Below are 19,447 nucleotides of genomic sequence, written 5' to 3' on the forward strand. Positions count from 1 at the left end.
GTAGGACGATTATCTATGTTTCGTGATTCACTAATCGGGTGTGACGAATCCACTTGGTGGTAATGGAAACTGCATTAGCCTGCACCTAAATCTGGCACATTGTCATGGCAGCAATTGAGCAAGTCGTAACGAATAGTGACATTCGTTTGACTTCAACTCATCATCCTCGTCATCGTGATAGGGTGGCGGAGGGGTTTGGGCTTGTGGCCAGGCAAGTGTACAATTGAGAGCAAACAATTCAAATGCCTGTGTATACATTAAGGCCAAAAATAGATATCTGATTAGTGGCGGCTACGTCACCAGGTGGGGCTGTTCAGTTCGACCATCGGCAGAGCTACCACAGATTTATGGGCAGGGTGTGTCCGCTCCGATGTTCTCGGGGCTCATATAGACATAGACCATCCATATAGCCAGAGCGCAGTGCGGCGCACTTCAACGATCTCAGTCGGATGTAGACAACAATCGGCAGCAGAACAGAACACATCACAAGGTAGACAGATCTTATTGGGGCCATACTTATACCCCGTGCATCGACAATACCTACCTGTATTACCTGAGCTCCTGAGATTCCGGGCGACATGTGGATGACGGGAAGCAAGCAGCGGCGGTGCAATTTTAGCAGTAGCAGAAGGAATGTGGCAAGAAGGACATTTGGCAGTTGTAAAAACAAGTTTGCAATCGTTATGCATTTTGCTTGGATTTATTTATAGACGCGGTATTGGTTTTAAGTATTAAATACATGAGAGATACAATTAAACAACAAAAGAGTGTACGCGAGTGTTGGTTCTTACCAAATATTCAAATGAAAACAAATCAATTCAGTTTCAAAGACATCGTAAAGTGATCGAACATAAAAACACATCGGATAAACATAAACATTACAGATAAAAGACAGATAAGACTTAAAACGAAGGTCGCATGAGTTTTTATGATTAATTTTTTAGTAAAGCTTCTCGCCACAAAGGAAAACGTGTAACAAAAAGTATTAAAATTGGCGCAAAAGCGGCATTTACTTCGAGATTCGTTTGGATTTTGTACACGAAATGGATGATTGATTGCTGGTGATCGATTACGAAAGTGTGTGACAAACAATAGAGTAACGAAACGAATTAGTAATAATAAAAAGCGGTAATAAAAAATGAATAATAAAATCTCATGCAACATCACTACAAAATAAATAAAATTCAATTAAACGTAAATTCAATTAAAGTAAACAATATAATAATCATTTTAACATCGTCTACTATCGAAGTCATCATAGATGGACCGAAGGACTGGAGCGTACGATTGTCTGTTCGGAGTTGCTGGTAAAAGTCATATATGATAATGTATCTTAAAGCCTCCTGTCGAACCCTTTCTAACAATGATTTCACTTTCAGGGGGACTACGGAACCTTAATCATCGCTTAAAATTCGAAATCTGCCTGGCAGCTAAATATAAATATAAATCTCGGTGCATCTATGAATCACAGAGGCTCTCGGCTTGATGACTGAACAGCCGTAACTGATTAATCTAATTAAATTCTTTTCTGCACCATTAACAGAATCATCAATTCATGTTCTTCTCTAATGACCAAGAGGATGAGTCGCCCGACTAACATCGGTATATCTCTCATCTCTGCCTGATCCACCTTATAGCAGCAGTAGCAACAACAAGAGGTAATCTATCATGATGTTTTCCTATAGAACCTAGAACCTAGAACATAGTACCTAAACCATCCACGTATGCCTAAGCAAATATATTTATTCGGTTTCGTTGCTTTTTGTGTTTTATTGAAAGAAAATTGAAATAAATTTCAAGATTTACTTGAGAAAATACATAAATGTTTTTCATTGTAGCTGAAAGCCTGAAATCCAGACAGCACCGCGTGACTAAAAATAGCGTAACGGATTTCGAACGCTAATCTATTGGAAATTAGTTCTCGACAGCCAAACATTCACGTTCTCCAAAAGAAATTGAAAATAGAACACCCGCTGGGCGGCGTACGTATGTCTGAGAAAATTCGGCTGGCAGCTGAAAGGCTTTCGATATTTTCTGTTTTTTCTACAGACTGACTCGATTCGTGCTAGTTTTTGCGCACGTTCGAAGGGGGAAATTGAAGATGAAAAATAGAATATGGGAAATGTGTATCTGGCAGATACAAGATAGCGCACCACTGGCATCGCCACGAAGCCCGCGGTGTGTGTGCGCTAGATGTGTCATCCATAATATTTTATGCTAATATTCAAATGAAAAATACAACTTTCATGCTCGAGCGGAGGCGGGACAAATGTGCGTTTTGCACACGGCCCCAAAACTATCCTACTCATAGATGGGGCACATAATACCTATGTATGTGCTGCATGGCTATAAGTATTTAAGTATATTTACGGACGACGGGTTGGGTACTGAAAATATTATTATGTGTGCGCTTAAAGTGGCCGCTGGTACATAAGCAGCCGTATTTATAACTCAACTCGAGGGGCTAGAGATCCTCTATCCGCTATGCTACATTTGGTTTTGAGTCACTTCCACTTTCACTCAACTCGCTACAGAAAATTTCAAATTTCATTTAATGCCTGCTGTTGTTGTTGCTTCTGTTGTCTTGGCTGTGCCAGAAAGAAAAATGGTCTATAAATATTTATGTTGCAAAATACTTGTAATGATTTTTATTATTTTTCAATTAAAAATTGTTTTCATATTTTTGTGCTGCTTTTTCGGTTACGTTTTCGTGTTAGACATCTTTAATTTGTTCCTTATTTTTTTGTTTTTGCTGCATTTCACTTTTGACATTTTGCAATGGTTAGTAAAAATAACTCGTTCGTTTGATAGTATAGAAAAATCCTTGAAAGTTTCGACAGGCTCGCTCTAAAATATTCTTCACTCAAACTTTTACGACTAGTAGTTGATCATATATATAGGTAGGTTGAGGGGTAGTAGTAACTGTATGTAATACGTCAGTAACTCGGGGATTAATAGTTAAAGTTCTTCTCGGTCGTTGTTTTGTTTCTGTTCATTTCATATTTTCTTTTTTGAGCATTCTTTGGAGTTGGTTTGTTGATGTTGGTTGGTTTGTTTGTTTGAACACGGTTCGCTTACGTTTGGTTTTGCTAGGTTTCGAACTCTGGTTTCGGTTTTGGCTTAGCTTTAGTTTAATCCTTACTTTTAACAGTCAGTTTGGCTGAGGATTCGACCTGGCCGGTGGACGAGGTTACGCGCACAGTAAAGATGCCCGAATCCTCCTCGTAGGTGGTGCCAATCAGGAGTACAGCGCTGTTGCCATCGAAGATCATCTGAAAGTATGGAAGAAGGGCGTCAGTTTAAAGGGCAACAGTTATTAAAATGTATATACGGCCCTACCCTTTGCACCCCCTGCTATCAAAAAATAATTGAGAAGCGCAACCCACCTGGAAGTCCGGTGTTTCGGGAATCAGCTGACCTTCGCGGAACCATTGCACGCTAGTGGCTTTCACTTTGCCGGTCACCGTCGTCTTAAACTGAGCGGGCATGCCCTCGGTAACGGAGACATCCTTAAGGGCTGTGATAGTAGGCGGGGCGTCCAGGTTCTCGATTGGTCGAACCTTAAGCTGGGCGCTGGTCTGAATGCTGCCCAGTTTGTTCTCAGCCACGCACTTGTAGGTACCCTCATCCTCGGGGAAGGCCTCCGAGATGACCAGCTGGTAGTACTCGCCTTGCCGGCTCATCTGGAAGTAGCGTGATGGCTTCACAAAGTTCTCGCCACGCATCCAGCGGGCAGTGGGAGTGGGCTTGCCATCCACTCGACAGCGGAAGATAACCTTGTTTCCCTCCTCCACGGACTGGCTCTTGAGCTGTTCCACAATATGTGGCGCCTTCTCGCTGCCCGGAGTAGTTGGTTTCTCTGGTTTGCTGGGTGACTGCACTATGCAGTCACCATCGCAGCGGGCCTCACCAGCGGCATTGACGGCCACACACTCGTAGCGGCCGGAATCCTCGGCGAACGGCTCGATGATAAGTAGAGTGTGAACACTGTCCTCCTCCAGCATCTTGAACTTGATGCTCGGCTGAATCTTCATGCCGTTCTTAAGCCAGTACACATCCAGTGGGCGAGTGCCCGTAACCTTGGCATCGAAACGAGCCAACTGGCCGGTGGCCACAGTGGTGCTCTGTATGGTGGTCACGAAGCTAGGCGGCTGAATGCCACCCTTTCCGGCGCGACGACGTTCCTCGACAACAAGGTTGGCACTGCACTTTGCAGTTCCTCCACGGTTTTCGGCCACACACGAGAAGACTGCAGAGTCCTCAACGAACACTTGGCGGATGATCAAAATCGACTTGCCGCTGAAGGTGTGGATCTGCAGATCCGGAGAGTTCTGGATGGGGAAACTCTCACGGTACCATTTAACCGTAGGATTGGGCTCTCCTTCGAATTCCACTTCAAATTTGGCCTGCTCGTTCTCAAAGACGCGGCATGGCTGAATCTTCTTGGTGAAGACCGGTGCCTTGGCCGGTTTCACGGGTCCCTGAACGACACGCTCCTGAATGGTTCCTTTATGCTCAACCTCGGTTGTTTCGGTGGCGGTTATCTTGCGGGTAATCTCAAGGTCACCCTGGATCTCCTTCTGCACCTGTTGCTGCTTGTTCATGTGAACTTCGCGACCATGGACGGATGATTCGGATGGTTGGGCAGTACCCTTGGGTGGAGCAGCCAGTACTTGAGTGGTGCTCGTTTTCTCTTGACTAGAATTGAAGGAGTCAGTGTGATCATATTTAGCTTTTAGGGAATGTAATAGGTACTCACAGATTTTCTTCGTAAGACTGGGCCATTCCCTTGGCCTGAGAACTGCTCACGACCTTCTCTCCGGGAATGGCGTACTGATGGGTATCCCTCCGCAGGTTGGTCTCCTTCAGCAGCTGTTCAGTTTCCAGACTCTGCAGCTTGTTGTAGTAGTCCTCGCTCTTCTTGGCCTTGACATTTTGCTGCCAGTCCGGGGTGGGTGGCTTGTATTGCTTGGGCTTCAGGTGCTCCACGCCCTTCAACGTGTGGGAGCTCTGTTCGGAAAGCACCTGCTTACGCTCATCGAATACCTTTTCCAACTCGTTCTCCTGGCGCTCCTTCTGATAGGCAGCTAGTTCGTAATCGTACCAGGCTAAACAAAGATGCGGTTATTATTAAGTGCCGCCAATAATTCTTTTAAACAGTAATGCTTGGTAAAGGCAGTTATAGCTCAAACACATGCACTTTCGGTTGATCCATAAGCGTTAGCAAATAAACTAGCATGCATTAAGAACTTAAAAATTATATACAAGTGGGCGACTTAAGAAAAATAATGGCTTATAGGTTTAGATATAAATGGGGCTTTCACAGAGGTTCACTAACTCTTTTGGTTTCTTCAGAGGGAACAGCAAATGAGTAGAGACAGAGAGAAGGTCAATGACTAGCTGGATGATAACCAGAGTTTAAAACAGACGGAAAGTGCACACGCAAAACTACGTCATAACCATATTACCCCAGGTCCGGCAATACTTAGGGAGCCAACTTCCTTGGTTTCCTTTGCGTGATTTCCTCTTCTGAAGCCTCTCGCTGACTGGAGTTCGACAATCGTTTCTTTCGGAGGATTTTTGAGGACTTGGGGACATATCGGGATTGTTTTTTTTTTTTTTGGAATTTGGATATACTTGTGCATGTTGTTTAAAATGTTCAAACTACTTGGAATGTGGTTATAGTGAAATAAACTTGGGTGCTACGGCTACGTAAACTTGTGTGGCGTATAGTGTGTTGGAATGTTTATATTTACAATGCGTTTTTGTTTGTGAAATAGCATGTAGTGTCCATATTTAGTTTTTCTCATTTAAAGACTACTGCATTAAAAAGTGGTTAACGCTCTAATAGCTGTTAAATAAGTAGTGTTTCCAGAATTTCTGGGGTGTACTCAAAATTAAACTTACGACGTGGCGAATTCTTCAGCACATTACGGTAATCGTCCGATCGTGCAACAACCTTCAGTTCAGTGGTGGCAATCGATTCGCCCACAGAGTTGCGAGCAATCACCTCTACCTTGCCAGTGTCGTACTGACGTGTCTTCGGGACATCCAGATGGAACATACCATCGTTCGTCAGCTTGTAACGAGAGCCCTGAAATAACGAATAACTTGTTTCAAGATTGCTTCAAAACGAAATTCCATTAAAACTTACATGAACGACAGTGTGACCGTTGATCAGCCACATAACCCTCGGACGTGGGTGGCCGGTGACACGAACACAGAATCTAGCTGGGTCACCCTCCTCCACAGTCTGGGGCTCCAGTTTGCTCACAAACACTGGCTTGGTCCTGGGCTTGGCATCGGGATCAACCTCATCGGGCACCCTAAAGCGAGAGCAATATAATAATATTGAGTTCATAAGAGGTGTTTATCTTCCGACAATCTGTGCGACATTCGGCTTGGTTCATACTTACACCTGCCATGAGGCTTCCATTTCGCGGATGCGGTCAATGCTCTGCATGTGAGCGGGCAGCTGGGAGTCATAGACGATTCCTGGCTTTCCAGAAACCTTAATGATGGCACGAGTCTCGTCCTTGCCATACAAGTTGGTGGCACGGCACACGTACTCTCCGCTGTCTTCGGGATAAACCCAGCCAAAGTTCATTGCCACATAACCAAAATCGTAAATGGGCTGGAAGCGGTTCTCTGCAGAGAATTAAAAATTACTTAGATAACGTTCGAGTTAAACAATATTTTCGTAATGCTTACTGTGCAGCAATGGCTTGCCATTGAAGAACCACTCGACCTTCATGTTAGGATCTCCCACGGGAGCCAACTGGCATTCGAATTTGGTGACGGCCATTTCGGTAAGAGTAAGCTGCTCCTTGATTTGGGTGACAAAGCGAGGAGGCTGCTTGCGATCAGGATCGAATAGATCATCCTCTGTCAAATGGACTTCGGATGTATATTTCTTGATGGTAGCTTCCATTTGGGTTAGAGCATCTGAACGCTTCATGCCGCGAGGAACTTGGTTCTGGAGTAAGATGGTAGGGAGTTCTGGAAAAGAAATATTGTTTTAAAGACAATAAAATTAATGTGTGTATCCGAACTTACTCTTGCAAGAAACTGTGGCTCTGGTGCGATCCTCGCCGTGGTTGTTAATGGCACGGCACACGTACTCTCCAGAGTCCTCTCCATAGACATACAGAATATCCAGGGAAACAAAGCCCATGTCGAAGATATTTCTATAACGATGTCCAGAAGGCAAGGGCTTGCCATTGCGGTACCATTCCACGCGCAGGCTGGGATCCGTCTTGGGTTCCACCTGGCATTCAAAGCGTACGGCCTCGGCTTCATCGACAGTCACAGAAGTGATCTGTGTGGTGAACTTTGGCGGTCCAAACACCTCCTCAACCACCTTTGGAGCTTCTGGGATGCGTCCACGCTCCAGCTCCTTCAACTTTTCGGAGGTCATGCCCTCTGGCAACTGCGACTCGTACACAATATTGTGCTTTCCCTTGCAAGTGACCTTTGCGCTAGTGGTGGCAGTGCCCCACTTGTTGGTTGCCCGACAAGTGTACTCGCCTGAATCCCTGGCATAGATGTAGTCCACATCCAAAGCAATGAAGCCAAAGTCGTTGAGCTGATGGACCCTAGATCCAGTAGCCATAACATGACCATTATAGAACCACTCAATGCGCATGGTTGGATCGCCGACAGGCTCCACACGGCAGTCAAAGTGAATTGGACCACCCTCAGGAACATCCAAATTGTCCTTAATTTCCTCGGTGAATTTCGGGGGATTGGGCTGCTCGTCTTCAGTCACAAGCTCCTCACGCTTATGCATGGTCTCCTCCAGCTTCTGCAGACTCTCAGTGCCGGTGCGGAAGTTGGAGGGCAGCTGGGGCTCCATAACGATGCCTTGGCGACCCTTAACCTGCAATTTGCAAGAGACCGTGGCCTCACCATGCTTGTTCGTGGCCTTGCAAGTGTACAATCCCGAATCACGCTGATAGCAACCAGCAATTTCGAGGATTACGAAACCGAAATCATTGATGGTCTTGATACGAGAACCAGCCCACAAGGCCTTGCCATTGTGGAACCAATCCACACGCATCGATGGGTCATTAATCGGCTGCAGACGACATTCGAAGTGAGCCAAAGCGTTCTCGCCGATAACCATATCGAAGGGAGAGGTGATAAACTCTGGTGGCTTGCCAGTATCATCATCTGGTACGAACTCGGTGCTGCGGGAGCCCAAGCCCTCCAGTTCGGCGATGCGATCGATAGTTCCCTCCATGCCCTTGGGCAGCTGAGATTCCATGATGATGCTGCGCTTACCCTGGATCTTCATGGTGGCAGTGGTCACTGCCTCACCATACTCGTTGATCGCGCGGCAAGAGTACTCGCCGGAGTCCTCAGGATACACAGGAGAAATCTCCAGGATGACAAAGCCAAAGTCACAGAAAGTGCGGAAACGAGAACCGGCCTTCAATGGACGACCGTTCCAGTACCACTCGACCTTCAGTTTGGGATCATCGGCCGGGGTAATCCTAGCTTCAAAGTGGGCATTTTCACCCTCGCGCACATTTTCAATGTTTTCCAGGGGAACAGTAAAGACGGGAGCCTTGCCCTTGGTCTCTTCGGTGGTCTCTTCGCGAGTGCGGACCATGCTGTACTCCAGGTTGGCGATCTTCTCCAAGCCACCTTCCATTCCTCGAGGCAACTGGGAGTCCAAAATGAGGCTTGACTTCGAGGCGCACTTGAGCGAAGCCCTAGTAACATCCTCTCCATACTTGTTACGGGCCCTGGCCTCGTATACACCAGAGTTCTCTTCGTAGCAGTATAGAATGTCCAGGATAACAATGCCGAAGTCGTGGAAGGTGCGGAAGCGGTGACCATGGGGTAGTTTCTTGCCGTTGAAGTACCATTCCACCACCAAATCTGGATCGGTGATTGGAGTCAAACGTGCCTCGAAGTGAGCCGACTGTCCCTCCACCAGCTTAGTTACATCGACGATCTGGGTGATGAACTTGGGTGGCTCAGCAACCAGAGGAGCCGAGGTATCTGCCTGTTGTCCTTGTGGGCACTCAAGCTCCCTAATCCTCTGCAGTGAATCCGGCTGCAAGCTATCATAAAACACTCCGCCACGGCCTCCACAATTGAGGGTGGTACGGGTAAAGTCCTCACCGTACTTGTTCCAGGCTCTGCAAACGTACTCTCCACTGTCATGATCCTGCAAATAGGAAATATCCAAAACGACGTATCCAAAATCGGACACCGTCTTGATGCGGTTGGAGTGACGCATCAGCTTGCCATTGTGGTACCACTCCACCTTCAGATCCGGATCGTTGACTGGGATCAGAGTGCACTCGAAGTGAGCGGACTGTCCGTCCTTCAGGCCCTCCAGCGGCTGGATGTGGGACGTGAAGCGTGGCTTCTGGCCCCTCGGCTTGTCCACGCACTCCAGGTTGCAGCTTATCTCTGCAGTTCCATGCTTGTTGGTCGCGCGGCAAGTGTAGGTGCCGGTGTCTTCGATCTTGGTGCCAAGAACCTCAAGGGCAACCGTGCCAAAAGCGTAGATGGTACGCACACGATGGCTGGCCTCCAAAACCTTGCCGTTGTAGAACCACTCAATGACCATGCTCTGGTCACCAACAGGGATAAGATTGGCCTCAAAGTGAGCCAATTCACCCTCCCCGATGTCTGCAATATTAACGAATTCAGTGGTGAAGCGTGGTGGGATGCCGAGATCCGGCTGTTCTGGCTTAGAGCCGTCCTTGCGCAGGGAGTCTTCAAGGTCCTGGATTTGCTCAAGGCCTTCGGCTCCCTTCGGGTGCTGAGTTGACTCGATGATGTTCTCCTTGCTCGAACAGAAGATTGTGGTGGAGGTAAAGGCCTCTCCAGCCTTGTTGTACGCTTTGCAAGTGTAGATACCCTGATCGCGCGCATATACCTCGATCATATCCATGGTAACGAAACCAAATTCACTGGTCATCTTGAAACGAGAGCCATGGTTCAGCATTTTACCATTAAAGTACCACTCTATAAACAGGTTGGGATCCTCCTTGGGCTCCACGTTGGCTTCCAAGTGGATGGGTTGGGCCTCCGACAAATGGAACTCGGCCTGCAGTGGCTTCGTCCATACTGGTGGTGGATACTGTGTCTCGGGCTTTGCCGTTTTGCTGGTGTAGCGATTGGCCAGCTCCTCCTCGGTTTCCTGCACAGCCTCAAGACCAGCCTCTCCCTGCGGATGCTGGGTGTCTAGGAACATGGTCTTGCCACCAGTGCACTTGAGAGTGCCAGAGGTGGTTGCAGATCCCTTGCTGTTAGTAGCCTTACAGGTGTAAACACCGCTGTTCTCAGCATAAGAGTTGGTCAGATCCAAAGCGCAGTAGCCGAAGTCGTAGATGGACTTAAATTTGGCAGCGGCCTGCAGCGGTTGTCCATTGTAGAACCACTCGATGGACATGGTAGGATCACGAGCCGGTTCCACGTTGCACTCGAAGCGCACATTGTCGCTCTCCTTGCACTCAATGTTGTTAAGATGAGTAATAAACACAGGAGTCTCGTAAGTAGGCTCTGGAGCCTCTGGACGTCCCTCCTTGGGCGCCTCAAGCTCTCCAATGCGAGGTAACGAATCTGGGTGCAGAGACTCGGCCTGAAGCCAGTGACGATCTTCGATCTTAAGAGATGAGGTTGAGACAGCCTCGCCAACCTGGTTGGTAGCCTTGCAGGTGTAAATAGCGGAGTCATCAGCACGCAATCCGTTGATGGACAGTGTAACAAGTCCAAAGTCAAAGGTACTGCGAATTCGGGAGCCAGTGGTTAGAGAAATGCCATTCTTAAACCACTCAATGCGGAGGTTAGGATCCGCGCGGGGCTCAACTTGGGCTTCCAAGAGGACGTGCTGACCCTCATGCAGCTTGTCGTAGCTCTGCAGATGAGTGGTGAAGACCGGAGCTTGTTGGGGTGTCGAGTCAACAAACATCTCTGGTACACGATTCATGGCAGCCTCCTTCAGTCGAATAGCCTCCCAAGACTCCGGGATCAAAGGCTGACCATCAATATTCGACTTGGTCTTAACCTTCATGGCAGTAGAAGATACAGCCTCACCGGCGGCGTTGTAAGCACGGCACATGTAGACACCGGCATCCTCTGGTACCACTGCAGTAATGTCCAGGGTGACGAATCCAAAGTCGTGGGTGGTGCGCAGGCGAGAGCCCATTTGGAGCTCCACGCCGTTGATGAACCACTCAAACTTCAGAGAAGGATCTCCCACAGGCACGACTCGAGCTTCGAAGTGTGCATGAGCACCCTCCCAAAGCTCCGAGGGTCCAGTGAGCAGTTGAGTGAAGATGGGCTTCTCAAACAGGCGCTCTGGTTCAGTGGGGCGTGGGGCCAGTGGTTTCTCCAGTTGATGGATGCGACTGATACTGTCCGGATGCTGAGTATCCATTTGGATGCTGGCCTCGGATACCACACGCATAGAGGCGGTGGTTACTGCCTCACCCAGAGGATTGACGGCGCGGCACATGTACACGCCCTCATCCTCCTTGCGAATATGCGAGATGTCCAGCGACACAAAACCGAAATCGTGCTGCTTGGTGATACGGGAGCTATCTTCAATGATCTTTTCGTTGCGGTACCACTCCACCTTCAGATTGGGATCTCCAACTGGGATCAAGCGTGCCTCGAAGTGAGCCGTCTGGTGTTCATTGATTCTGTCGATGTTCTGAAGAGGTTGAGTGAACACTGGGCGCTGGCGAGTGCCGGGGGTCTCAGGCTCCTGGCGCTGATGTGGCGCAGTCGATTCCAGCTTGCGGATCTTCTCCAGTCCCTCGGGATGCTGGGTGTCCGAAATGATGGTGCCACGCGGAATGACGCGCAAATTCGTGGAGGACACAGCCTGGCCCAGAGCATTAACAGCACGCACGGAATATTCTCCGGCGTCCTCGGCCACAGCATGAGTAATATCCAAGGACACGTATCCAAAATCGAAGGTGATGTGGAAGCGAGAAGCGGACGGCAAAGGCTTGCCATTGTGATAGAACTCAATGCGCAAGTTAGGATCGTGGACTGGAGCGACCTGGGCCTCGAAGTGAGCGGTCTGACCCTCGTAGATCTCAGTGGAACCGCGAAGTTCGGCGGTGAAATGAGGTGGACTGATCGGAGCGTCTCCAACCTCGGTACGGGCATTCGGCACCTTCGACTCCAGCTTTTGAATCTTTTCCAGAGCATCGGGATGCTGGGTATCCAGGATCATGCTGCGGCGGTTCAACACGCGCACATTGCAGGTGTTTACAGCCTCACCCAGCTGATTGGTGGCCTTACAAATGTAGGTGCCGGTGTCCTCGCCATACACGTAGATAATGTCCAATGCGACGTAACCAAAGTCGTGGGTAGTGCGGTAACGGTGACCGGTAGGCAGCTGCTTGCCATTGCAGAACCACTCAATCTTTAGGTTGGGGTCGTTGATCGGTTCCACTCGGCACTCCAAGTGGGCGTGCTCGCCCTCCTTCAAGTGTTCTAGGTTGCTTAGAGGTGTGAGGAAAATGGGTTTCTGGCCCTTCTCCTCAACGACGGGCTTAGGTGGAGGCGCATATGTTTCCAGTTGGCGGATCTTCTCTAAACGCTGAGCATCCAAGGTGTCCAGATCGAGTGTCTTGTTTGCTGTTAAAAAGAGTTTGAAAGTGGGTTAGTGAATTACGAACAGGTTATTTTTTATTTTCAGTACCTGTTACGTTTACAGCACAAGTCGTGACAGCTTCTCCAATAGCGTTCTTGGCCTTGCACATGTAGGTGCCGGTGTCTTCGGCATGGGCATACAGAATATCTAACGCCACGAAGCCAAAATCGTAGGTGGTCTTGAAGCGGTGACCAGTCTGTATGGGCCTACCGTTGCAGTACCACTCCACTTTCATGGTAGGATCATTCACAGGAATTAATGTGGCCTCCAGGTGGACGGGAGCTCCCTCGTTGACCTTGGCATTACGCAGAGGGCGGCCGAACTGAGGACGTTCGGCATGGAACTGCTCCTCGTCGGTTTTCCTCTGGAATCGGGAACTATCTTCCAGATGCTGGATCTTAGTCAGAGCCTCCTCGTGCTGAGTCTCGTGAATGATGGATGAGCGTGAGGTGACGTTGAGCACAATCGAGTTGATGGCTTCACCCAGGTTGTTGGTGACTCGGCAAGTGTACTCGCCGCTGTCCTCAGCATAGACAGTGAGAATATCTAAGGCGGCAAATCCGAAATCATACGTGGTGCGGAAACGATGACCAGTGCTCAGTGGCTTTCCATTGTGGAACCACTCCACCTTAAGGTTGGGATCCGGGTAGGGTTCAATGCGGCACTCGTAGTGGGCACTTTGACCCTCAACTAGTTTGCTGGGTCCAATAAGCTTGGTAACAAATACCGGGGCGGTGGTCACCGTGTACTCCTCCTCCTCCCTGCGTTGGTACCTGCTGTGATCCTCCAGCTGGTGGATCTTGTGCATGGCGGCTTCGTGCTGGGTCTCCAGTTGAATGGAGGTCTTAGATTGCACAATGAGCGAGGCGGAGGTAACCGCCTGACCCAGCTCGTTGACGGCCCGACAGGTGTAGGTTCCAGAGTCTTCGGGATTCACATACTTCATGTTGAGAGCCACATAACCAAAATCATGCATGGTGGTAGTGCGGTTGGATGCTTCAATAGGTTGACCGTTGCGCAACCACTCAACCTTTAATTTCGGATCTCCCACTGGAATCAAGCGAGCCTCAAAGTGCACCGCCTGGTTCTCAGCCACACGCACATCCCTTACCGGCATGGTGAAGACAGGTGCCTGGGAGACGAATTCGTCCTGGACGCTGATGCGCTGGCGCTTGGAGCCATCCTCCAAATGCTGCAGACGTGGCAGAGCTGTTTCGTGCTGGGACTCCAGGTAGATGGACTTCTTAGTGTGCACAACAGCTACAGCAGAGGTAATGGCCTCACCCACAGCGTTATAGGCGCGGCATGTATAAGTGCCGGCATCTTCGGGCAGAGTGGACATAATATCCAAGGCCACAAAGCCGAAGTTATTGGTCTCAGTGAATCGGGAACCAGATTTAAGTGGAAGATTGTTATGGTACCATTCCACGCGCATTGACGGATCAGAAACAGGAATCAGACGGCATTCAAAGTGGGCCCTCTGGTTCTCCTTGATCTCAACATTTTTCAGCGATGTAGTGAACACCGGAGCCTGCTTGGTGCTTTCATCGATTTCCTCACGTCGGGTATACCGCGAACGATCCTCTAGGTAATGGATCTGCTCAAGACCGGCCTCGTTCTGGGTGACAGTAACAATCTGCTCACCACTGCGGCACTGCAGCTCCACTTGGGTTTCGTCAGACCCAATCAGGTTAACGGCCCTGCAAGTGTAGACACCCGAGTCCTCCGCAATCAAATGGACAATGTCCAAGGCCACATAACCGAAGTCATGAATGGGACGGAAGCGGTGACCCACAGTGATGGGACGTCCGTTCTTAAACCACTCCACCTTGAGGTTCGGGTCAGTCACCGGCTCGATCTTGCACTCGAAGTGAGCGTGACCACCCTCTCGGGTGTTGGTCAAGCTTTTGGGATGGGTGAGGAATCGTGGACGAATGTTCACAACCTCGTCGACGAACTCGCTGCGGCGATGGCGGGTCGAGTCCTCCAAGTATTGGATCTTCTGAAGACCCGACTCATTTTGGGTCTCCAAAATTAAATCATTTTTAGCGATAATTCGCACGGAACAGGAGGTTACGGCTTCACCCAATTGGTTCCTGGCCTGGCAGGTGTACACGCCAGAGTCGATGGCGTAGCAGCCAAGCAAGTCCAAAGCCACATAATCGAATTCGTACGCTGGACGGAATCGATGTCCTGTCTTAACAGGCTTTCCATTTACGAACCACTCGATGCGCATACTAGGATCTCCCACGGGCTGCAGGCGGCACTCCAAGTGCACGTTGGTACCCTCAATAGTTTCAATGTTGTGCAGGGCCCTGGTAAACTGGGGCGCTTGCATGATGGTGATATCCTCCTCCTGGTGATGACGGCGCCTAGAGTCCTCGAGCAATTGGATCTGCTCCAGCGATTGTTCGTTCTGAGTCTCAGTCACAACGTCCGTGTGGTCGATCACACGAACGCAGGCTGAAGTGTGGGCAGTACCCAAATGGTTGGTAGCCCTCACAGTGTATTCGCCAGAATCGGCGGCCGTGGCCTTGATAATATCCAAAGCTACGAAACCAAAGTCATAGTAAGTGCGGAATCGGGAACCCACAGTAACGGGGCGACCGTTGTGGAACCACTCGACGCGCATGGTGGGATCACCCATCGGTTCAAGGCGGCACTCCAGATGGATGTTCTTGCCATCGTGGATAGGCTTTGGATCACTTAGTGGTGTCACAAACACCGGCTTTGACTTCGAGATCTCTTCGATGTCATACTGAGGCTCCACGAACGGCTTGTTTTCCAAGTTTTGAGTCTTCTCGTACAGGCCGCGGTGCATGCTAGATGTGTCGATACTGGAACGAGCTATCAAGAAAAAAACAATTTATATCGGTTCTCATAAGGAGTAGTGCTGGGTTTTGTACTTACTTTCCACTATCATCGTTGCTTGCTGCTGAGCTTCACCTAGCTTGTTCCTAGCCACCACGAGGTAGACGCCAGCATCTTCAGCGCGAACCTGGGAAATATCCAGGGCGACATAACCGAAATCGTAGTATGTCTGGATGCGATTAGCGGCTGTGATGGAGCGACCGTTGTGGTACCACTCGATCACCAGACCCAAATCGCTCTGGGGCTCAACACGGGCCTCAAAGTGAGCGCGCTGACCCTCGAGGATTTTGGTTGTTCCCTTGAGGGGGCCGAGGAAACGGGGAGCCTGGGTGATGTAGGTCTCCTCCTCCTCGCGACGCCCGTAGCGCGACGAGTCCTCGAGATGCTGGATCTTCTGCAGACCACCTGGGTGCTGCGACTCCGAAACGATTTCGTTCTTGGAGATAACCGTAAGCTGAGCCACGGTGGTATCCTGACCCATCGCATTGTAGGCGCGGCAGGTGTAGGTGCCGGCGTCATAGATAGTCAGTTGCTTGATGGTCAGCGCCACGTAGCCAAAGTTATGGTAGGTGGTGATCCTGGAACTGGCTTCCAGAGGCTGTCCATCCTTCAGCCACTCGACGCGCATGGTTGAATCTCCAACGGGTTCAAGTCTTGCCTCGAAGTGCGCATGCGCGTGCTCGCGCAGATCCAACTGGTTCTGGATCGGTGTCTTGAATTGGGGCGGGGCAATAGCCTCGGCAGCCTCTTGGACATGACGCCGCTGCTGGGACTTTCGGTAATCCTCCAGTTCCTCCACCTTTTCGATGTATCGCTGCTGTTCGGGTATACCCAGATCAGCAGTAACTTGGGAACGAGAGTGGACACGAATTGAGGACTGACTGATGGCTTCTCCAATGCGGTTCACTGCACGCACAGTGTAAGTGCCAGCATCTTCGGCTCTCAGGTGCAAGATGTTCAGGGAGACATAGCCGAAGTTGAAGATGGCAGTGATGCGGGAGCTAGCCGTGATGGGCAGTCCGTCCTTGTACCATTCCACTCTCATGGATGGATCATTCACAGGTGTAACCTGAGCCTCAAAGTGAACGTTCTTGCCCTCCTCGAATTCGCCCAGATCGCGGAGTGGGCGGATGAACTGGGGCGCCTGGTTGAGCTGCTCATCGATGCTCTCTGTGCGCTGGTAGCGCGAGTAATCCTCCAACTGGTTGATGTATTGCAGACTGTTGGGGTTTTGCGAAGATTGTTCAATGGAGGGGCGTTGCACCACGGACAGAATAGCGCGAGACTCAGCCACTCCGCTGGCGTTGGTCACGCGGCACATGTACTCGCCGGAGTCGTGACCCATAATGCTCAGAAGATCCAGAGCGATAAATCCGAACTTGAAAACGGATGTAGCGCGGGCACCTTGCGATAAAAGGGAATAATTTTGATAATCTTCTTAATTTCCGTGAATAAGATTACTTACTGGCTGCCAGCGGACGGCCATTGAGGTACCACTCGACGACCATGGTGGGATCGCCAACTGGTTCAATGCGGGCCTCCATGTGAACACGGCCACCTTCGGTCTGCTGCACATTCTGCAGCGGGATGATGAACTGAGGCGGCGGATAAACGCGATCCTCCTCACCAGGGCGCAGGTGGGGCTTGGCGCGCTCCACATGGCGAAGGTAGATGATTTCAGGGCCAGGAATGGGTCTAATATGCAAAAGATAACTTTTTAGATAATTTGTAATCATAACAATGGGTCAGTAAAACGTACTCTGGCTCGATGACTTTCGTTGGTCTCGGGAGATTGAGACGACGCTGCTCGTAACTTGGTTGTTCCCTGGGAACCTCTACATACAGCCTGGCCCTATTGGCCGTGGATCCAGCGATGTTCTGGGCGGTGCACTGGTACCATCCAGCGTCGTTGGCAGTGACGCGTGGAATCTCCAGGCAGGTGGCTCCTCCGTCGATGCCCACAAAGCGGTCGGCGGTGGACGAGATCTGGACGCCGTCCTTCTGCCAGGTGATACGTGGCTGCGGAGTTCCAATGGCATTGGCACTCATGGTGATCGGCTCGCCTTCGCGCACAGTCATGGTGCTAAAACGTTGGACAAATTGTGGTGCGACAACTTGTTCCTTTTCCAACACGTTTAACTGTGCCTCGATGGCCACTTCACCGGCCTTGTTGCGGGCCAGACATTGGACAGCTCCGGCATCCAAACGCGTCACATTGGTGATCATCAGCGAGTGGCTGCCCGATTCGTTGACTAGAATCTTGTGCGAGGCATCGTCGCGCACTTGCCGGCCGTTGATAAGCCAAAAGACCTCGGGGTAAGGATTGCCAGTAACGCGGCAATCAAACCTGGTCATGCGACCCTCGGTAATCTCGCGATCTCCGAAAGCCTTCACAAAGGCTGGCGGCAAAGCTTTGCCGGCCTCCAATTGCTCGGCCATTACGTCCACGGGCTTCGGTTCGTAGGCGGTTTCCGCAGCAGGTTCCACGGCCAACACGGCGGATGAAACCACGCAGCCCTGCAGATTCTCGGCGAGCAGGGTGTAATGACCGCCATCGCGAGCCGTGGCGTTCTTCACGCGAAGAGTAGCCACTCCACTCGAATAGGAGATCTCGTACTTCTGCGAGGCCACCAATCGCTGGCCATTATGGAACCAGGTGAGCCGGGGCTTGGGGTTGGATCCTACGCGTGCGGTGAACACGGCATCGGATCCCTCGATCAGCTTGGAGCTACGCGGCTTCTGCGAGATTTGCGGCGCCTGCGCAGGACCCTGGTTGCGGTCCAGCTCCTGGGAGAGCTGGGAGTCCTGCTCGTAGCCAGATCGACGGGTGATGGCCTCACGGAAGGAAACCTCGCGTAACAGCCTGTACTCGAACGTGTCCACACGGAACTCCTCCTCAATGGAGGTGTACGAGTAACCGTTCGAGTAGATGTTCTTCTCCAGATTCTGGATGGGCTGCAGGGCGGGCATCGGTGCTCCCTCCGGCTGGATGTAGACGCTGCAGATGGCCTCGCCATACTGATTGCGGGCAGTGCACGTGTACTCGCCCTCGTCCCCGGGTCCGATCTGATTGATCAGCAGGGACACATCGCCGGTGGCTTCGTTGTAGCTCATCCGGAACTTCTGCGACTCGAGCAGGGGTGCGCCTTTCCTGGTCCAGGTCACGAATGGCTTCGGGTTGCCACGCAGGCGTCCCTCGAACAGGGCATTGCCGCCCTGGGCGAAGCGAGCGTTCTTGAAGATCTGCTCGAAGACGGGCGGCGAGATGTCGCCCTGGGCGTACACGTGTGTCAGCGAAGGGGGCACGTAGGCGCCCCCAATGCTGCCACCATGATGTTGTTGCACTGTAAGATCAAAGCACTCTCATTAGGATTGATAGGTTGTGGATATGGATGGTCGTGGAAGTACCGTTTTCTATCTTTTGCCAAAAAAAATTTTAATTGCATTGTAATTTTGTTAAATGCGGTATTTAATTTACCTTCAAGTGTATTAAAATTAAAAGAAAAATCGGCGACTAAAGAACCTAACCCATTCGTAATTGTAAGCTTAATTTTCATATCGTATTTTGTATATAATAAGTTTTGTAATAAGATATAAAACTATAAAAAAAGTATTAAATGCTTTTTATTTAGTTTAGAATATGAATAACTTGAATAACAAGCGAAATATAAAATTCAAGTGGCAAATTTCTCCAAGACTGTGCTGTGTTGCACAGTCATATTTCAATTGTTCATTTATATTAAATTTAATTTAATAGTTAATATCCAGGCCAATCTGGTTAATTTAATCTGAAATCTAACTCAGTCCAAAAGTATCTTAAACTTGCACTATCACTATGATTTAGTCTTGAACCAAAACGTTTATTTATTTTGTTGCGTATATTTAGTTTGCACACACGGAACTATTTATTGTTGTAGTCACCCAGAAGTAAACAACTCTAAATAA

At 49.8% G+C, this 19,447-nt stretch overlaps 1 protein-coding gene and 1 long non-coding RNA gene across 6 annotated transcripts in view; one reads left to right on the plus strand and one right to left on the minus strand.

Moving 5' to 3' along the window:
• Positions 1-19,447, minus strand: part of LOC6610444 (titin) — a 79,013-nt gene that overhangs the window by 56,452 nt on the left and 3,114 nt on the right. For 4 of the 5 annotated variants that reach the window (XM_032719302.1, XM_032719299.1, XM_032719298.1 and 1 more), the window contains exons 3-11: positions 17,262-18,846; positions 16,968-17,197; positions 15,542-16,906; positions 12,680-15,478; positions 7,057-12,615; positions 6,712-6,999; positions 6,417-6,648; positions 6,155-6,326; positions 5,908-6,094 (exon numbers count right to left, since the gene is read on the minus strand). In XM_032719302.1, the coding sequence (XP_032575193.1) occupies positions 5,908-6,094; positions 6,155-6,326; positions 6,417-6,648; positions 6,712-6,999; positions 7,057-12,615; positions 12,680-15,478; positions 15,542-16,906; positions 16,968-17,197; positions 17,262-18,846 (12,417 nt within the window). Of the gene's footprint in view, positions 1-3,142; positions 3,273-3,386; positions 4,699-4,759; positions 5,109-5,907; positions 6,095-6,154; positions 6,327-6,416; positions 6,649-6,711; positions 7,000-7,056; positions 12,616-12,679; positions 15,479-15,541; positions 16,907-16,967; positions 17,198-17,261; positions 18,847-19,447 lie in introns of all 5 variants that reach the window. The other variant, XM_032719304.1, reaches the window with a different exon arrangement.
• On the plus strand, positions 413-1,758 carry LOC116801194. The gene is made up of 2 exons (XR_004361833.1): positions 413-1,307; positions 1,380-1,758. It is a non-coding gene; the product is annotated as an uncharacterized LOC116801194 (long non-coding RNA).

This window comes from Drosophila sechellia, chromosome 3L (genome assembly GCF_004382195.2).
Source record: "Drosophila sechellia strain sech25 chromosome 3L, ASM438219v1, whole genome shotgun sequence".
In the NCBI taxonomy this organism is placed as follows: Eukaryota; Metazoa; Arthropoda; class Insecta; order Diptera; family Drosophilidae; genus Drosophila; species Drosophila sechellia.